Genomic DNA, 17052 nt, shown 5'->3' with positions numbered 1-17052 from the left:
TCGCCGTGGGATCTTTTACGTCCACCTGAACAGGGCACAGCCTGAGAGCTCGGTTTATTGTCTCACTCCCCCTCCCCATTACTGCAGTGGGGTGGCAGCCTGAGCTTAAAGTCCTGATGATAATAGAAATACTACTAATAATAATAATCCTTGCATTTGTTATAGCGCCCTATCAACTCGTCGAGACATCCCAAAGCGCTTCAGAAAGTGTAACGTAAAGTGTAGTGATTGTGTATTTTGTGGGCGAAATGCAGCAGCCAATTGCGTATTGCAGTGTCCCGCAAACATTCGCGGATTGAGTCACATTTCTTTTGCGTATATGTGTGTGTGTGCGCGCGTGCATGTGAGTGCGTGTGTGCATGTGTGTATGCGTGTGTGTGCACATTGAACCTGTGTTATATTCACTGTGTGACAGTGGGATGGAGACAGCAGGTGTGTGATGGGCGGTGGATCAGGAGAGTGTGTGTAACTCTATGCCTGGACGAGCTGTGTGTGAGCCAGGCTCCATGACAACGCGATGGTTGTTGGAGACAGCACCTCTTGTACCGTTCCACCCACACCCCCCCACGCACATCATCGCCCGGCACAGCATTGCATTCCCTCTGCCTGGTCTCTGCGTCTCCAGCCTCTTCCCAGGAATTCTCGACATCTCCAAGAGAGGAGCAAGGAATGGGAGAGACACCGGATAAACTCCGGCCCAGAATTGCTGCCCACGAGAGAGGTCAGTGGCACTAACCTCCCACCTGCGTTAGTCTAAATAATAATAATAATAATCCTAGCATTTGACCTTATCACATCTTCGAGACGTCTTAAAGCGCTTCATAGAATATAAAGTGAATTGACTGTATACTTTGTGGGCAGTCAATTGCACACAGCAGCGTCCCAGCCGTGGATTGAGTGACCCATTTTTTTTTTAAGCAATTATTACTTTCAGCCATCTGCCAACCAGGTTCCTATTTAGTGCTGGGGGAGCGGGGGTGGCGGGGGGCTTGTGTGAACTCTCTGTCACTGTTACACAGGGCGTATGGCGTGCGGAAATCAGCTGCCGGGTTAGTACGGTCACTACGCTTTACCGTGTGCCTCGTGTGAAGCACTTTGAGACGTCCTCCTGATCTGAAACGTTCCCTGGTAAGCGTGACGATTATTCTCCCACATTCCCTTCGTTGGATCGATAGAGCTGTTTGTGGGACGTCGCTGGGTGCAAAATTGCCCTCAAACACACAGCGACTCCACTGCACATTCAGATTCACATTCACATTTGTGAAGCGCTTTGGGACGTCCTCCCGATGTGAGGTGGGGTGTCTCAGCCCCATAAATCTGACTGTTTTCTTGTTGTGCTTACAGGGCCTGGCCCCGGGAGATACGCGCTGCCCCCAACCATCGGCTCTGTGGGTCACGACTTCACCAGACATGCCAACCCCGCGTACTCGTTTGGGAAGAAACACACGAGCGCACGTAAGTGTCTGAGATTCTCCTCTCACGAGCCCTGAGCACAGCCATCCCTGCCAACCCCCCCCTCCCCACCCGCCATGCAGTGTGTGTGCATCCGTGTATGTGTCTGAGTGTGTCAGTCTGTGTGTGTCAATGTATGTGTCTGTGTGGGTCAGTCTGTGTGTGTGTGTGTGTGTGACAGACCGTGTATGTGACCTCTCCCTTACGCTCCGCCAGACGCTCATTCAGAAGGTCTAAACCTCTTCCCCTGAATCCCAGTTATCCCGTCACTCGTGAACAGGGCGACCGGGAGGGAATGTTGTGGAGATGTCACAATGTTTAAAAAAACTCACGGGATCGAGAAATGTAAATGCGGAGAAACAACACGTACAACACATTCATACCCAGCGCCCGTCTCCCACATCCGGAGAACACACCTCAAAGCGCTTCACGGGAGACACTGCAAAGTGTAGTGACTGTGTGTGGCTTGTGGGCGAAACCCGGCAGCTGATTTGCACACAGTGATGTCCCGGGCGAAACAGCCGAGTGGAAGGTGGAGTGGGACTCGATGTGGATTAGACTGTGACTCTGTCTCTGCGTATCTCTGTCTGTCTCTGTGTATCTCTCTCTGTGCTCAGTATATTACAGTGACTGCAGCCCAGGACCCCAGTATTACGTGGACCCGAAAATCACACGATTCGGTCAAAACGGAACTCCAGCTTACTCCATGTTAGGCCGAGCAAAACATTCCAGTAAGTATTACCTTCGTTAAGTTATTGTGATTGCCCCAGGGAGAGGTCACATACACAGTCTGTCACACACGTATACACACACACACACAGACAGACATACGTACACACACACCCACCCTCACACAGATCTACACAAGCAGACACAGATGTACACAACCACAGACACGCACCCACACAGACCCACGCTCACTCACACAGACCAACTCATCCCCACAGCTCTGCACATTTTTCCGTACTGATCCAATTCCGTTTTTAAAGCTGTTGTGGAACCTGCGCCCTCTCACAGTGCAGTGCCATCCAGTTACTGTTACTAATTAATTGTATTGCTCAGACCTCCCTCAGGTGCCCGAGACCCCTGGGCCAGGAGCGTACAGTGCTCCGAGCGGCCCCCCACTCAACGAGCACCGACCTCCCGCTTACTCCATGGGCTCCCGCACCAAGTACCGGAAACTAGACAGCGTCCCGGCCCCCAATCGCTACACTCTGCCCTCACTGCTCGGCCCCCGCGTCCCCACCAAACCCGCCAGCGCCAGCTACACCGTATCCGGCAGAGTCCAGGCCGGCGGCTTTGCCGAGGATCTGTCCAAGACACCGGGACCCGGCAAGTACAACAGCACGGACCCCAGTGTGTACCTGCGCCGGCCCCCAGCCTACTCAATGCTCGGCCGCGGCCCGGAGCCCCGGAACCTCGCACAGAGACCGGGCCCCGGGGCCCACAGACCGGAGAAGGTCAACCTCCACAAGCCCAGTGTCCCCGCTTTCTCACTGGGGGTCAGGCACTCCGAGTACGTGACCCCATTCATCATCGATGTGACAGACTGACAGAGAGAGCCCAGAGACACAGACAGAGAGACAGACATCGATTTCCTAACAGTCCGGCTATTTGGACCTTTCCCAGATAATTAGCCCCACTGCCCTTGGTGTTCCGTGTTGCACTTCACCTTTGTATCCAAGTTAAGTTTTACAACAACAGTAATTAATAATAATCCTTGCATTTGATACAGCGCCTTACCGCGTTGTTGAGACGTCTCAAAGCGCTTACTTCACAGAATATACTGTAAAGTGTAGTGACTGTGTATTTTGTGCACTGGGGTTGTTTTAAGCTTTCAGCTCTAGTTCTCTTTGCAGGCTGTTAACCCTTTAGGGACACAGTTTCATGACTGAATTGGATGGGTTTTGTTTGTCAGAGAAACTGCCATCGCTTTTCGTGGGATTTTTAACGTCCACTTGAATGGACACAGATGGACGGGACGTTGGTTCAATGTCTCCTCTGTATGTATGGAACTCACTACCCCAAAGGGCTGTTGACGCTCAGTCCTTGAACATATTCAAGACTGAGATAGATTGATTTCTTATTGCAAAAGGGATTAAGGGATATGGGGGTAAGGCAGGGTCAGGTTATTAGCTGGAGTTAGATTAGATGATCACCCATGATTGAATGGCGGGGCAGGCTCGAAGGGCCGAATGGCCTCCTCCTGCTCCTACATGTTATGTTATGTTATGTATGGCACCTCTGATTGTAGAAGTATTGTAGAAGTACGTTGTGTGATGTAAACAACACAGCGCTGTCAGACATTTGTGCTGCTCTTTCACTTTATTAACCGTGATGACATAATGCAGTGTAAAAGCGAGTTATTAAAATGCGAACTTTAAGACTAAATGGCGATTCACTTTCTTGTCATCGGTATAAACGGCCGTTTCCGCCATCTCAACACACGAGCACCAAGCTGTTCATTTTTTAAAAAAAAGGTAAATTTCAAGTCCCATACGGTTGGTTATAGAACTAACCAAAAGACTCCCTTTGCCAATGAATCGGGGCAAATCAGCGCACCTGTGACAATGAGAGAGAGAGAGAGATAAGGGCTTGGTTTCTCCGCTGCCTTCTGAAAACGGTGAGCTAAATCTAGTCCACTGCACATTCCCTCAGCAATACATCAAATCATTTCAGCTCCAGCCTCTATATTTACAGTCATTTTCTCTGTTGTAATGGACTCAACAGATCACCTCCTTTGCACTCATTAGCTTTACCCCCTAACCAAACGTTACAATCAATAAATAGGGTGAAATCTCACTGGGACATGTTCTTCCAAGATACTCACAGCACGGGTCACTGTACCAATCTGTAGGTTATGTACCTTCCTGCAGTTTCGCTGGGTCTGATAATCTTAATAACCTAAAAACAAGCAAAAGGATATCCTTTGTAAAAGAAGCAAAAATCCCTTAAGAAAGAGCCAATGACAATAGAAGCAGGAAGTATAAAAGGATGCTGGAGTGTGGGTTTATGGCTGCATTATTGAATTGTTGGGAGTGGAGAATAAGGAAGTTATTTAATACACCAGTGTCGTGGATTGAGAATCGTTACAAAGAGAGAATGTAAGTTATATTTGATGCTTAACCTTTACTTTCTGGGATAAGGAAAGCAGGATGCATCCCACTCTTTAGGGTGGGGGAAGAGAGAGCGAGTGCTCTGTCTTAGACATAGGGAAATTTCCATGTGTTGGAAATTATATGGAACCCTCGAATTCCACAGAATGAGAGCTGCTGATCCACAGCAGTCACATACGTACCTGTCCTCTTTTTAATCCAAAGTATCGGGCCACAGGATCACCAGCTTGTATCCTAGGCAGCTGGCTTTCCTTTAGTTTGCTGGGAACCATAGTTAAGACATGTATATAATAATATTCCTTGCATTTGATATTGCGCCTTATCACATCTTCGAGATGTCTCAAATCGCTTCACAGAATATACTGTAAAGTGTAGTGACTGTCTATTTTGTGGGCGAAACACAGTAGCCAATTGCGCCCAACAGTATCCCAAAAACAGTCGTGGATTGAGTGACCACATTATGCTAATGCACCACAATTACTGTCACCCAGTGTTTTAAGAGCCCAAGCAATGTCTGTGCTGTCTGTGTGGCGTCCACTGTAACAAAGGATACTATCGTGCAAGTAACTCTGTCACCTCCTCCTTGGTCATCACTATATGCTCTGGAACCAGCTACAAATGGAAGTGAATTAAGAGTGATTCAGACTCTTTCCGTTACATTGACAACGACAACAATTTGCATTTATAGAGCACCCTTCACACATGGTGTGGATATTCAAACTATGGACATGTTCCATAGTCTACAGGCGTCCTCCTGATGTGAACAGCGCTGTATAAATGTAGATTTGTTGTTGTTGTTTCCACTTTTTTTTAATGTGAAGAGTTTCCCTGCAAATCGGACGGGAAAACAGAGACGCAATGGGCCCGGAGCATCTGAATCGCTGCGGAGCTCACCTCGTGTTCTGTGATGTTAATCAGAAGTTCCTGCTGCAGGAATTGCTCGAGGATGTACTTGGGAGCCATGTCAACGAGGGACTGTTTGGCTGATGGGGTCATTCCTTGTTGTACCACAATGATAGCTCTGGTGATGTTCTCTTCCTGCATGCGCTGGCAATACATCTTGATGGTTTTAATCCCAACTTTAGGCTCCTCTGTACAACAAATCATCATTTGTTAATACCAGAAAACAATGGTGAAGGTTAGTGTTCACTAAACATTATTGTCTACTGTACTGTTCCTGTCCCAGCCAACAACCACAGCATTAACTGGGGGGCAGGGGGGGGGTGGTGGTGGTGTGTGTGGGGTGGGGGGTGTGAGAGCAAGAGAAAGAATAAAGCGTAAACTGAAAGGAAAAGCTACCCCTAGGAACCGGCTTTGTGTACCTGGGAAGAAAACAAACATCTGATCGGTGGGATCATCGTTATGAGCAACAAGCACCGTCAAGTCTGATCGCCGAGGATGGCCCTCGCTCGGCTTATCTCCAAACTGATTCCTAAACTCCTCCAGCGTCTGATCCAACTCGTCCTGCGTGACCAAGTACCCCCGGTCGTGGCAAAGCTGCAAATTATAGAAAAGGATAGGACATCGTCGTCGTTTCGCTGATCCTGTCCTGCTCTGGAAGAACACATCCCAGTGCATTTACTTCACAGTTTGGCTAATTAACCGCTGATCAACACAGACACCTTCTCGACGTCTACAAAAGAATATACTGCGAAGTTCAACGGGGACTGTATTTGTGTGGGCGAGAAATGCACAAGGATGGATGGAGGCAGCTGAGAGCGTGGCTGCCGCTCCCCTGGTCCTCGTCGGAGGCTAAGATCAGTGCTGCGCGGGAAGACTGGAGCTGAAACTATTATTTATTATAGATTTATTATTTACCTGTGTGACCCCCCCAACCCTCCCCCACCCCAAGCCCCCACACCCCAACCCTCCCTCCCCCCCCCCCCAACCCTCCCCCCCAACCCCCCCCCCCCCCCCAAGCCCCCAACCCTCCCCCCCAACCCACACCCCTCCCCCCCCGCCCCCCCCCACACACACACACGTTTATTATTGTTATAATGGTAAGTAAAGCTCAGGACGGCCTCTCTCTCTCTCCAGGCCCCAGAGGCCAGGCCCAAGCCTCGGCCTCGCGTTAAGCCCCCCCCGCACCTGCATGATGGTTTTGCGGATCTTCCACAGGCGGTAGGTCTCCTCCTCGTCATCCATCCTTTCTCAGTCTCTGTCTCTCTGTGTGTGTGTGTGTGTGTGAGGGTCTGTGTCTGTGTGGGGAGAGGGCGGACGCACGGGAAACCGCCACCTCCCGGCGCGCGCTGTACGGCGCAGGCGCACGTGAGCCTCAGCCGCGACCCGCCGATGGCCGCGCATGCGCTCAGACGCGAGACGTGACGTGACGAGAGGCCGCGCGAGGAGGGGGCGGGGCGGGGCGGCCGCCAATCACAGGCCGGATGCGTGCGTACGTGCGTGCGTGCGTGCGTGCGCCGCGACGCAGCGCGAGGCGGGCGGGCGGGAGATAGGCCGGTGCGCGCGGCGCTGTCAGGCGGGTGGTTGCTGCTGCTGTCAATCACAGGCGGCCGCGCGCGCGCAGCGACGCAGCGCGAGGGCGGGCGGGCGGGCGGGAGGGCGGGAGCGATGATAAATGCGCGCGGCGCTGCGGGAGGGCGGGCGGTTACTGCTGCTGTTGGGGGCGGCTGTGCTGCGGGGACCGAGGGCAACGGCGGCCATGGTGAGAGGGGCAGCGGGTAGGGGCTGGGGCGGGCGGGGCGGGTAGTCAGTCAGTCAGTCAGGGTGGCGGGTTACTGTCCGCCTCTCCCCCCCTCCCTCCCTCACCGGGTCCCCCCTCAGCCCCTCACCACCGGCCGCTGCTGCTGCTCTCCCGCCGCCCGTATCGGGCCCGAGAGATGCCCTTCAGACCGGCGCCCACACACACACCGCAACCCCCGGCCTCCCCCCCCCCCCCCGGGACCGCAATCCCCGGGACCGCAATCTCCGGCCTCGTGACTCAGTTAAACAGATTATCGCCGGAGATTATCGCTGAGAGAGAGAGAGACGTTTCTGATAGGGACGCGATATCAAATGGGACGGATTATTATTATTATTATTATTATCTTATTGTTGTTATATTATTACTATTGTTAATGCTGTTATTTTTTTTTCGCGGTGTTTTGTTATTTCTGTCATTGTCGCGCGCGGTTGTTATTTTTTTATGTTTCCACTGCAACGTCGTGCGATACGACGGCGGTGTTCTGACTGCGATCCGTTTATGTGGTGACGGTCATCGTTGTTATCCTTCAATGTTGCGCCGAAATATATTTTATTCGTTTTTTTTTACCGGCGCGTTCCGCCCACAGTCACTACACTTGACCGTGCGTCCCGTGAAGCGCTTTGAGACGTCTCCAAGACATGATAAGGGGCCCCCAGTCAACCGCACGGATTATTATTATTATTATTATTATTGCCATCAGCCTGTGGGAGCTGCAGTGTTTCATTTCATTTTAAGCCTGAGATCACTTGCACTGCCCCACCCCACCCTCTCTCTCTCTGGTCCTGGGACGGGTGGGGGTGGGTGGGGGGGGGTGGGGAGAGACTGTTTAATTGTCTTTATTTCTTGCCCTTCTCGCACGGTTTGCACAAGCGCTGTGTCGAATGCGAGGATTAGTCCCGAGGCGCCGCCGATACCAAAGTCCAAAGCTTAGCACTGATAATTAAATCGAAGCTTCGTCAACTTGGTGCAGAGCGGGGATGGGAACGCTCGGGACGGTCTCTCGCTGACTCACCACCAGAGAGCCGTGAGCTTTCGCTTGCCCTGCAGTTATTTCTGCTTTTAGTATCAATATATATGTATATATGTGTATTTTTTTTTTAAAAAAAAACACCCCGAAACGAATGTTTGCTGAATTGGCAGAACTGCGACTTAAAAGAGCCGGGAGCGCACGGGGCGGCCCCTGTGTCTTAGCTAATCACAGTCTCGAGGTTAGACAAGAGTCGAACCTTTGCTCCCGCCACCTCGTCTGTGAATGTTGGCCCCTCTCCCCCCCCCCCCTCGGAGCGGTGTGATCTCTCTGATTAGTGACCCTATCTCTCTCTGAGCAGCGAGGGCCGCTGTGCGTTGGAGCGCACGTGTGGCTTGTTGAAGCTAAATTGGTTTGGGCAGCTTTTGCCTGCAATCCTAATAAATCTCAGGCTGTGTTAACAGTCGGTGAGTATTAGAATGCAGCACGGAACAATTTGGGCAGAAGGTCACAGCTGGGAGGGTGGGGGGGACGGACGGGGGAAGAGAGAAAGACAAACCCCCTTCCCTGCTGTAAAGCCTCAGGGAGCTGCAGTCGGAAACTCGTCCGCGGTGTGTGTTTTGTGAACGTCTCAGCGTTGAGACTCACAGCCTGTACCAGTGTTATGACATTAATGGACTCTGCATCAAAGTGCGAGCGAAGCTGAGAATTTCCCAGTTACTTGAGACATTGTTGGTATCTTCACTCAGAGCCGTTCCATGTGTGAGTTATGGTGCAGGAGGGCACACTTCCAGAGATATCTTCGGTATTAAATATAACTCACAGTTCAGGGATAACATGTTATCACTCTGAATTTGAAAACAGACGTCTATCTGGCGGCTACGAGCATCCCATCGATTCCAAAGTTGTCATGACCTGATCTGGGTTTCAAAATCTGCGTGGGCAAAGTCTGGTTGTCTGGAGAGTGGGGTCGCGCGAGGCAGAATGGGTGGATGAGCTAATAGACATTGCTTGCGTATCTCCCGCCCTCGTTGCCCGATGTTTGTGTAAACGGTTGGTGACCGTCCAGATGTTAATACAAACTCAGTCTTGTCTGAATGCATGAGGTCATATTTGGAGATGCTGGTGGTTGGAGTGAGCTCCAGGTTCCTATCGTGTGGGCGGTGCTCAAAAGCCTAGTCTGCGCACGACATGTACAAGTCGACCTTTTGTTTGTCGCGGTCACTTCCACAGTTAGTTTGTTTTTTCTCCAGCTATTTTCAACTGTTATTCATGGTTTACCTTTGCCTTTCAGAGTGCACAACCAGCAGACTGGAAGGCAGCCAAATCCATCTACGAATTCACTGTGACGGACATAGAGGGCAACGATGTCTCGCTAGAGAAGTACAGGTGAGCGAATGTGGTCACTGGATTCTATGACCTTCTCACTTCCCCAGACAGTTCTCAGAGTATATCGATTTACTGCCTAATTTTATCCATCAGTAAGCCAGACCTTTATCTTTCTTTTGTCTATTCAGGGGGCTTGTCTGCATTATAACCAATCTGGCATCCAAATGAGGAAGGACTGCAGTAAACTACACTCAGCTCGCTAAAATGCACGCCAAGCTTGCTGAGCAAGGTTTACGCATCCTTGGTTTCCCGTGTAACCAGTTCGGGAAACAGGTGAGCTGTGGTTAATACCGGCAGTCAAATAGCCTTGTGTGAGAGAGAGTGTGTGTGACAGAGAGATTGTGTGTGTCTATGTCAGTGACCGAGAAAGAGGGAGAGTGTGTGTATGCATTTGAGTGAGAAAGAGTGAGTATATTCTGAAAGAAGAACCTGTTTAGGTTCTTCTGAGCTGTTCACTGTCTTAGGTGATTATGTGAGATTGTTGTGAAAGCCTGAATCATCGAGGTTAGTTGGGTGGGGATTGGGGGATAGAGGGGTAGTCATGGTGGTGGTCTAGATTCTAAGCTGGTTAAAGTCCAGATCATCTCTCCTTACAAAGCTAGGTGGGAAAGTAAACTGTGAAGAGGACACAAGGAGGATGCAAAGGGATATAGATAGGTTAAGTTAGTGGGCAAGAAGATGGTAGATGGAGTATAATATGTGGGAGTTATTCACCTAGGTAGAAAAAAATAGAAAAGCAGATTATTTTCCAGAGGGGGAGAGACTAGGTAGTACTCAGAGGAATTTAGGTGTCCTTGTACACCAGTCACAGAAAGGTACAGCAAGCAATTAGAAAGGCTAATAGCACGTTAGCGTTTATTGCAAAGTACATGAGTAGGGAAGTCTTGCTGCAGTTGTATAAGGCCTTGGTGAGTCCCCACCTGGAATATTGTGTGCAGTTTTGGTCTCCTTATCTAAGAAAGGATATTTACTAGATTGGTTTCTCTGGGATAAGGGGGTTGACCTACGAGGTGAGGTTGAGTAGACTAGACCTATATTCTCTAGAATATAGAAGAATTAGAGGTGATCTTATAGAAACCTATAAGATTCTTAAGGGTCTTGACAGGGTAGATAGTGTGAGATTGTTTCCCCCGGTTGGAGAATCTAAAACTAGGGGTCATCATCTCCGGATTAAAGGTCAGCCTTTCAGAACTGAGTTGAGAAAACATTTCTTCATTCAGAGGGTAGAGGTGTGAGGTTACCACAGGGTAATGACAGTGATCAGAATGATTGTCCATCTGGAAACTATTTCAGTGGAACTAATTTCACATTTCATAATAAATTTTGAAATAATAATAATTTGGTCACTCAATCCACAACTGTGGGACACTGCTGAGCGCAATTGTCTTCCGCGTTTCGCTCACAAAATATACAGTCAATTCACATTACAGTATATTCTGTGAAGCTCTTTGAGGCATCTTGAAGATGTAGTAAGGCGCTATATCAGAATTATTATGATTAACATCACCAACTGAATTTACACTTCTAACCTGAAAGTTGCTTAACTTTTTTTTTCCCTCTCATCCTTCCCCTCCTTCCCCCCCCCCCCCACCACCCCGCGCACACATTTTGATTTGTGAAGGAACCTGGAAGTAATGCAGAGATTAAAGAGTTTGCCAAAGGCTTCGATGTGAACTTTGACATGTTCAGTAAGGTTGAGGTGAACGGAGAGAACGCACACCCACTCTGGAAATGGTTGAAAGATCAGCCGAAGGGTAAAGGCACCCTCGGGAAGTAAGTCATCTTCACAGCTTTGTAACCAGCAAACTGTTCATTGGCCTCTGTGGAGACAGGAGCTCTGTCAAACCCATCCCCTCCTCGTCCGTCACATCCTAATAGCAAGATTACCAGCTTGTGTGTGCTCGCCTGGAGAGGGGCCAGAGTGTCTCCTCTGTCCATACTTAACAGAGCTTGTCTTCATTTTGTTTCTGTTTTTAAAACATTTAGGCTTTTAAATAAGAACTTGGGAACAGGAGGAGGCAAGTTATGGGGGATAGAAGGAGAGGTATCATTTACTGCACCCAAACACCCTCCTTCTCCGATCTGGAGAGAGGTGCTGTCCCTTTATTGTGGGCTTGGCTTGAACCTAGTCTCAGGGCTGAGGACCCAGTGCTATGTTGGTCTCACCCGGTCTCCATTCAGCTCATAGATTGAACCACCGCAGCAATGTCAATACTTTTAAACAACTCTGATTTTCGTTCCTGGAAAAAAAACATCACATTTCTTTTTTTCTTTTTTCTTGACAGTGCCATCAAGTGGAACTTCACTAAGGTAACGCAGCAATGTTTCAATGTCCCGTGTGCTCCTCCCTCTCTTCCTCCCGCATAAGAAACCGCGATTAAAAAGCAGAGTTTTGACCCTCGGGATGGGTTCCGATTGGGTTGGGGCAGTTACTGCTATGGGTTTCTCTACTGGTTCCCAGTTTTACTAAATTTCCTCCCATTTGCTGCTGGGGGACAGGAATACACGGAAACCATCCTGTTTTTCCTGAATTTTATTAATCCGTGCGCTCGCTGAGTGGATGATTGGTGACTGACATAAACTTGTGTTTTTTTTCTCTATAGTTTCTGATTAATCGTGAAGGTCAGGTTGTTAAGAGATATTCTCCTATTGATGACCCTCAGGTAAGCACATCACAACCTGCCATTCTTTGTGTGAACCGTAACATTGATTTTAATTTTATTTTATTTAATGGGTTGTAACAGTGGAGAGTTGCAGTCCCAATCCAGGCATCTGGGGATCTGTGATGGCTTTGGTTTCTGGTTTCCTAAATCAAACGATTAAAATAGGCCAGTGTCATGTTAAGTAACTTCAGGTTTAGTCAGACCAGCACTCAGCCACTTCGCAAGTGAATGTGCCTCAATGAGGAACTGAGTGGGGATTTCCTCCTGGGCTGGACTATTAAAACTTGCTGCTATCGTCACCAACTAACCTCCGTTCGCATCGCTAATCACTCAGGTTTGACTTGCGGTTCCGGTGTAGAGAGGGATAGAGTTTGTCAGACGTGAAGAGTTTGGTTTTGTATTTCTGAGTAGGAAAGCTTGGTCCAAAAGGTCCTCGGCTAGTTATTCAGTGAGAGACCCGACAGGAGAGGAAACTGAAAGACTTTGAAAGAATTTAGACAGAGACCAGTGGAGGAGAGAAAAGAATCAGGTAAATGGAAAAGCAAGTTAGTTTAAACAAGGATTGTCCTGACTTCTTTTTCTTTGTTGGAATTGCCTTCCCAGTGACCCACAATCCCCCCCCCCCCTCCCCTAACACCACCTCTCCGAATTTGGCAATATTCCCTGTTTGCTCACACGCTAACAGTTTAGTAATTCGCTCTAAAAGCTCAACACACCATTTCCTGTTAGCACCAGTGAAGATGTTTTTTATGAAAATAGATTTTGTTGAATTTTTTTCTCACCCATTTTGGAATTCCAATCCCCCAAAATGGGTATTTATAATTGATTTAAAAAAAACTTAATAGTTCTTACTGCCTATTGGTAAGATAGAGGCAGAGGATGGGAATCATTTGGCTGGATGGAGTCTGATGTGTTAATGGCCCAGTCCAGAAGAGCACAGGGAAACTTTGGCTGCAGACTTGATGAGAAAGTCAACACAATTCTTCATAAATGCTGACCTTTTTTGGTGAGGTTTAAACCCCTGATGGTAATTGTAGGTCAAGGCAGACACTGAGCTTGATTTGTACCTTCACATTTCCTCTTTTCACACAGGTCGTTGAAAAGGATCTTCCCAATTTCCTATAGATGAGATGAAGAAGCTGGTGGATTTGCATCCGAAGCCAAGCTCATTGCACTAACTGTATAGATCAGTGTTTCAGCCCAGACCAATGATGGTCTGCCTTTAAACCTGTGACGTAAGGGAAGGTGAACCGGATGTCAGTGGCGTGCAACCCCCTGGGCGTTCGAACGCTGGTGTATATAACGCTGTCTTTGAGTTTTTTTTGGTTGGGATTTCCTATTCAGCAGTCTGTGTCTCCATTATATTATGCTTTTTGGATTAATTTTTTCCTGCATCATTTGGGCCTCTTGGATCCTTGCCTGTATACAGTTTGTAAAATAAAATATTACCCCAAACTCTCCAACTGGTGAGCTTCAGTTTATAAAAATGTAAACTCGGCCACTATTAATGGAATTAAATTCCCAATTTCCGTGAATCTTTAGTAGGTGTTTTTGCTCCGGTCGAGACTGGGGAACAGTACTTGGCAATTGGAAGCGGTAGAACGTAGGATAAGCTGGTGAGTCGTAGGAGCAGGAGGAGGCCATTCAGCTCCTTGAGCCTGTTCCATCATCCTATTAGATCATGGGTGATCGATACCTCAAGTCCAATTACACTTGCCTCATATTAAGTGCTTTGTTGTGATCAGGCACTATGTCAAACACAAGTATTATTATATCCCTTGATACCACAATATAAATATATAATGTGTTGTCCTACGTGAAGGGTGTGTGTAAATGAAGGCCATCTTTGACGCTTTTTCAATTGGAGGGAAAAGGAAGTTCGGAATGATAAAAAACTGCAGAGGACACGACATTCCAGACCCGATCTGCCACTCACTGGCGGAGGCATAACCGAAAAACACTTTCAGCCCAAGACAAGCAGATTTACGCAACCTTTATTGCTGCAAAATGAGAATATTGCATCATAAGACAAACAATCTTTAGTGCAACTGTCTTGTGGGCTTTGGGAGACCATATTGATATTGTTTGGTACCAACAATGACTGTTCGACAATTAAGTATCAAGTAGACGTTCTCTTTTAATATATTACAAAAAAAATGCCGAAAACAAAAGCACACGTACATTCAGAGACTGAATTGCGAGTTATATATATATATATAAAAGAAAATAGTCTTTATCATAAAATTGAAAGCATGCTACTATATTCTGTCGACAAAAGTAGAAAATTAAGAATAATTAGTTTTAAGGCACATTTTGATTTTTTTTACATATACTGTATACCACTTCATTTCCTACACTTATAAATACACATAGAAAATAAAGACAAAACCCAGTAAAATTGTAAGTAGGCAAAGTGCTTGCATTGTTTACAAATACCCACAGCATATACAATAGCTACAATCAATAGAACCACATTGGTTTAACAAAATAATTTATGTAAAAAAGTCAAAATGTACTGTTTTTAATGAACGAACAAAAAAAAAAGTAACGTGAATGTTCAATTCACGTCGAGAACCCTGATATACAAAAGGTAGAAAAAAGGGGGCCATCGGATCTGTTCCTGAGACAGAGAAATTTATACCAGGCAACGTAAGATGGAGAATACTTTGGTATTTGTGTTCTATCCTAATTAGAATACTCTGATAGTAGTATAAGGGCACATAGCAATTAATCTTGGGTTTCTAATAATAATAATACAGTGCATCCAAATTTGTCTAATGGCAGGTTAAAGCAGGTTTCTTCTTTATTTATTTTTTAAAAAAAAGCTTTGCAGCAGTCCCTGAATTAAAAAAAAATCTTTTGTTTAAAATTTACGTTAAAAGTTGACTCACGATATAACATCGATTTGTCGGGTCATATCATGTGGAGTCGGTGGAAAAATTGGATCAATTTTCATTTCACTTTCTCTTCCTCCCACCACCACCTCCTCCCCCACCACCTGCCCCCCCCCCCCCCACACACACGCAGACCTGTGTCCGGGGTTCCTTTCAGCACAACAGGACCGGGTGAGTACACACAGTTGGTGGATCTGCAGAGACTGAGCCCTGAGGGGAATGAGCCAAAAGCCATCACTGTACAGTCAATGACGTTTAAAGTATAGAACCGTTCAAAATTCGATCACTTTTAACTCTCAGCCCATCCAAACCGCAGTGACTTTAGCGCAGCTTTGCTTTCCGGCGTTACGGGTAGTTTTGGGGGGTTCGATGCTTGGCTTTTGCTTTTTTCCTGTAAAATGCACCCGTGTTCCCCCAACGTGTTGGACGTGGGTTTGTCTCCCGACCGCAACACAACGAGTTTGGTTCAAGGAGAGTTCCTTAAGCAAAACCCCCCCCTCCCTCCCAACTGATTACCCCATCCATCAGGTGCAACGTGGACAGCTGATGATTGTCGAGTCCCCGTCTCACTTAATGACCAACTAATTAAAGAGATTGATGCTGTTTACAACCAACAACCAACCGCACCCTCCTGACCCCGGTCTAACCACTGGATTCAGAGAATTTTCCCTGAACCCCAAGTAAACGCTGCAATGACATCAAAAAACCGCGATCAGGAATCTCGACAATCTCACCCCAGAACTGAACTGAACCCCTCCTCTGCTTCTATTTCGGAATTGTTTGGATTTGCAGATCCCCTGCGGACGACGAGGTGGTCGGTGGGGGTGGTGGGGGAGAGGATGGGGGTGGTGTGTGGGGGAGAGGATGGGGGTGGTGTGTGGGGGAGAGGATGGGGGTGGTGTGGGGGAGAGGATGGGGTGGGGGGAGAGGGACAAGGGAACAAGTCACAGAAATATAAATTAAGGGGAAGAAAAGTAAAAAGAATCGCGACAGAAACGATAGGTTTAAAACAAAATGTTACTTACAAAAGAAAATCCACAATGGAATGAAGGAAATAAGTTAAAATTCCGCAATGCCTCTACTTTGCCCAAATGGTGTGTCCCCTATCAAGTCAGGTCCTGTGTCCAGCACTTTAATTCTCTCCGTCTGCGCCCCCCACTGTGTGAGTTGGGATCCCACTGTGTGTTGGGATCCCACTGTAAGTTGGGATCCCACTGTGTGTTGGGATCCCACTGTGTGTTGGGTGCAGTTAATTAGTTGAAGTACGTTAGTTGCTGAATAGTTTGACTGTGCTGTAATGTACATCGCCGTTAATTAAACGCTTATTTAAATCCCCCTTGAAAAGGAGCTTTTTTTTTTGAGATTTAGAAGTTGTGCCGACAGCAGGTAACACGGTGAGGAGACAGACAAACGGTTCTCTTTCTCAGAAAGGCAGACTTTTCACTCACGTTTTGCTGGACTCTGCGTTGGGGGACGGGGGACGGGGGGGGGGGGCGGAGGACGGGGGGGGCAGGGAGCTTGCGCTCGGCTGGGACTCGGTTTAGTTCGCAACCGTTGAACCTCGTTAAAGAGTTAACTCCTGGTAACTCGACCCTGGCTTTAACCTGTCACCGACACTTAAGTCATCGCGCTTAAGTCAGTATCCCATCCGCGTTGAGTATTCATACATACACGTCACTCCTGATAACTCCTCACTGAGCCCTTTTCCCTCGGTGCGAGGGGTTATCAGGAGTTTCCTGTGTTTAGCTGTGTTTCTCCTCCACAACCCCTTCTCCTTCCTCATTAGCTTTCACTTGTGCAAATCCCTGCAGAGAAACTCGCTGATACCTACAGCGATGGAGCGAAGGAGGGAGGGGTTGAGGACGGGGGG

At 47.9% G+C, this 17052-nt stretch overlaps 3 protein-coding genes across 4 annotated transcripts; 2 read left to right on the top strand and 1 right to left on the bottom strand.

The window, feature by feature from the left end:
• Nucleotides 1-547: 547 nt before the first annotated feature.
• Nucleotides 548-3026, top strand: LOC103189925 (outer dense fiber protein 3-like protein 2). The gene is made up of 4 exons (XM_042342816.1): nt 548-721; nt 1345-1455; nt 2070-2192; nt 2530-3026. Exons 1-4 carry the CDS (start codon nt 670-672, stop codon nt 3003-3005), a joined length of 762 nt encoding a protein of 253 aa, XP_042198750.1. The 5' UTR covers nt 548-669; the 3' UTR covers nt 3006-3026.
• Nucleotides 3027-3762: 736 nt separating this feature from the next.
• Nucleotides 3763-6821, bottom strand: polr2e (RNA polymerase II subunit E). Of its 2 annotated transcripts, NM_001292702.1 has the most exon segments (7): nt 3764-4014; nt 4283-4356; nt 4751-4829; nt 5122-5180; nt 5463-5659; nt 5891-6065; nt 6657-6821. In NM_001292702.1, coding segments are annotated over 6 exon segments (633 nt in total). In that variant the 5' UTR covers nt 6714-6821; the 3' UTR covers nt 3764-4014; nt 4283-4290.
• A 326-nt stretch (nt 6822-7147) lies between these two features.
• On the top strand, nt 7148-13746 carry LOC103189927 (phospholipid hydroperoxide glutathione peroxidase). The gene is made up of 7 exons (XM_042342817.1): nt 7148-7230; nt 9531-9625; nt 9754-9898; nt 11247-11398; nt 11911-11935; nt 12229-12288; nt 13381-13746. The coding sequence occupies exons 1-7, from the start codon at nt 7228-7230 to the stop codon at nt 13411-13413; spliced, it is 513 nt and encodes a 170-aa protein (XP_042198751.1). The 5' UTR covers nt 7148-7227; the 3' UTR covers nt 13414-13746.
• The last annotated feature ends 3306 nt before the right edge of the window (nt 13747-17052 follow it).

The sequence above is a fragment of the Callorhinchus milii genome, unplaced genomic scaffold, assembly GCF_018977255.1.
Source record: "Callorhinchus milii isolate IMCB2004 unplaced genomic scaffold, IMCB_Cmil_1.0 Scaffold21, whole genome shotgun sequence".
Taxonomy (NCBI): domain Eukaryota; kingdom Metazoa; phylum Chordata; class Chondrichthyes; order Chimaeriformes; family Callorhinchidae; genus Callorhinchus; species Callorhinchus milii.
Note: the sequence above shows the minus strand (reverse complement) of the source record. Positions and strands in the feature narration are given on the sequence as shown.

Bases quoted from the DNA above. Each gene is read 5' to 3' on its own strand.
- polr2e (XM_042342598.1), bottom strand. From the start codon at position 5,627: ATGTATTGCCAGCGCATGCAGGAAGAGAACATCACCAGAGCTATCATT. The intron at 5,181-5,462 runs GTGAGCTCCGCA...TTCCATTTGTAG, and splicing joins TTAACATCACAGAACACGAG to CTGGTTCCAGAGCATATAGT. The intron at 4,357-4,750 runs GTACGTATGTGA...GCTTGTTTTTAG, and splicing joins TTGGATTAAAAAGAGGACAG to GTTATTAAGATTATCAGACC.
- LOC103189925 (XM_042342816.1), top strand. From the start codon at position 670: ATGGGAGAGACACCGGATAAACTCCGGCCCAGAATTGCTGCCCACGAG. The intron at 722-1,344 runs GTCAGTGGCACT...TTGTGCTTACAG, and splicing joins AATTGCTGCCCACGAGAGAG to GGCCTGGCCCCGGGAGATAC. The intron at 2,193-2,529 runs ACCTTCGTTAAG...TCCCTCAGGTGC, and splicing joins AAAACATTCCAGTAAGTATT to CCGAGACCCCTGGGCCAGGA.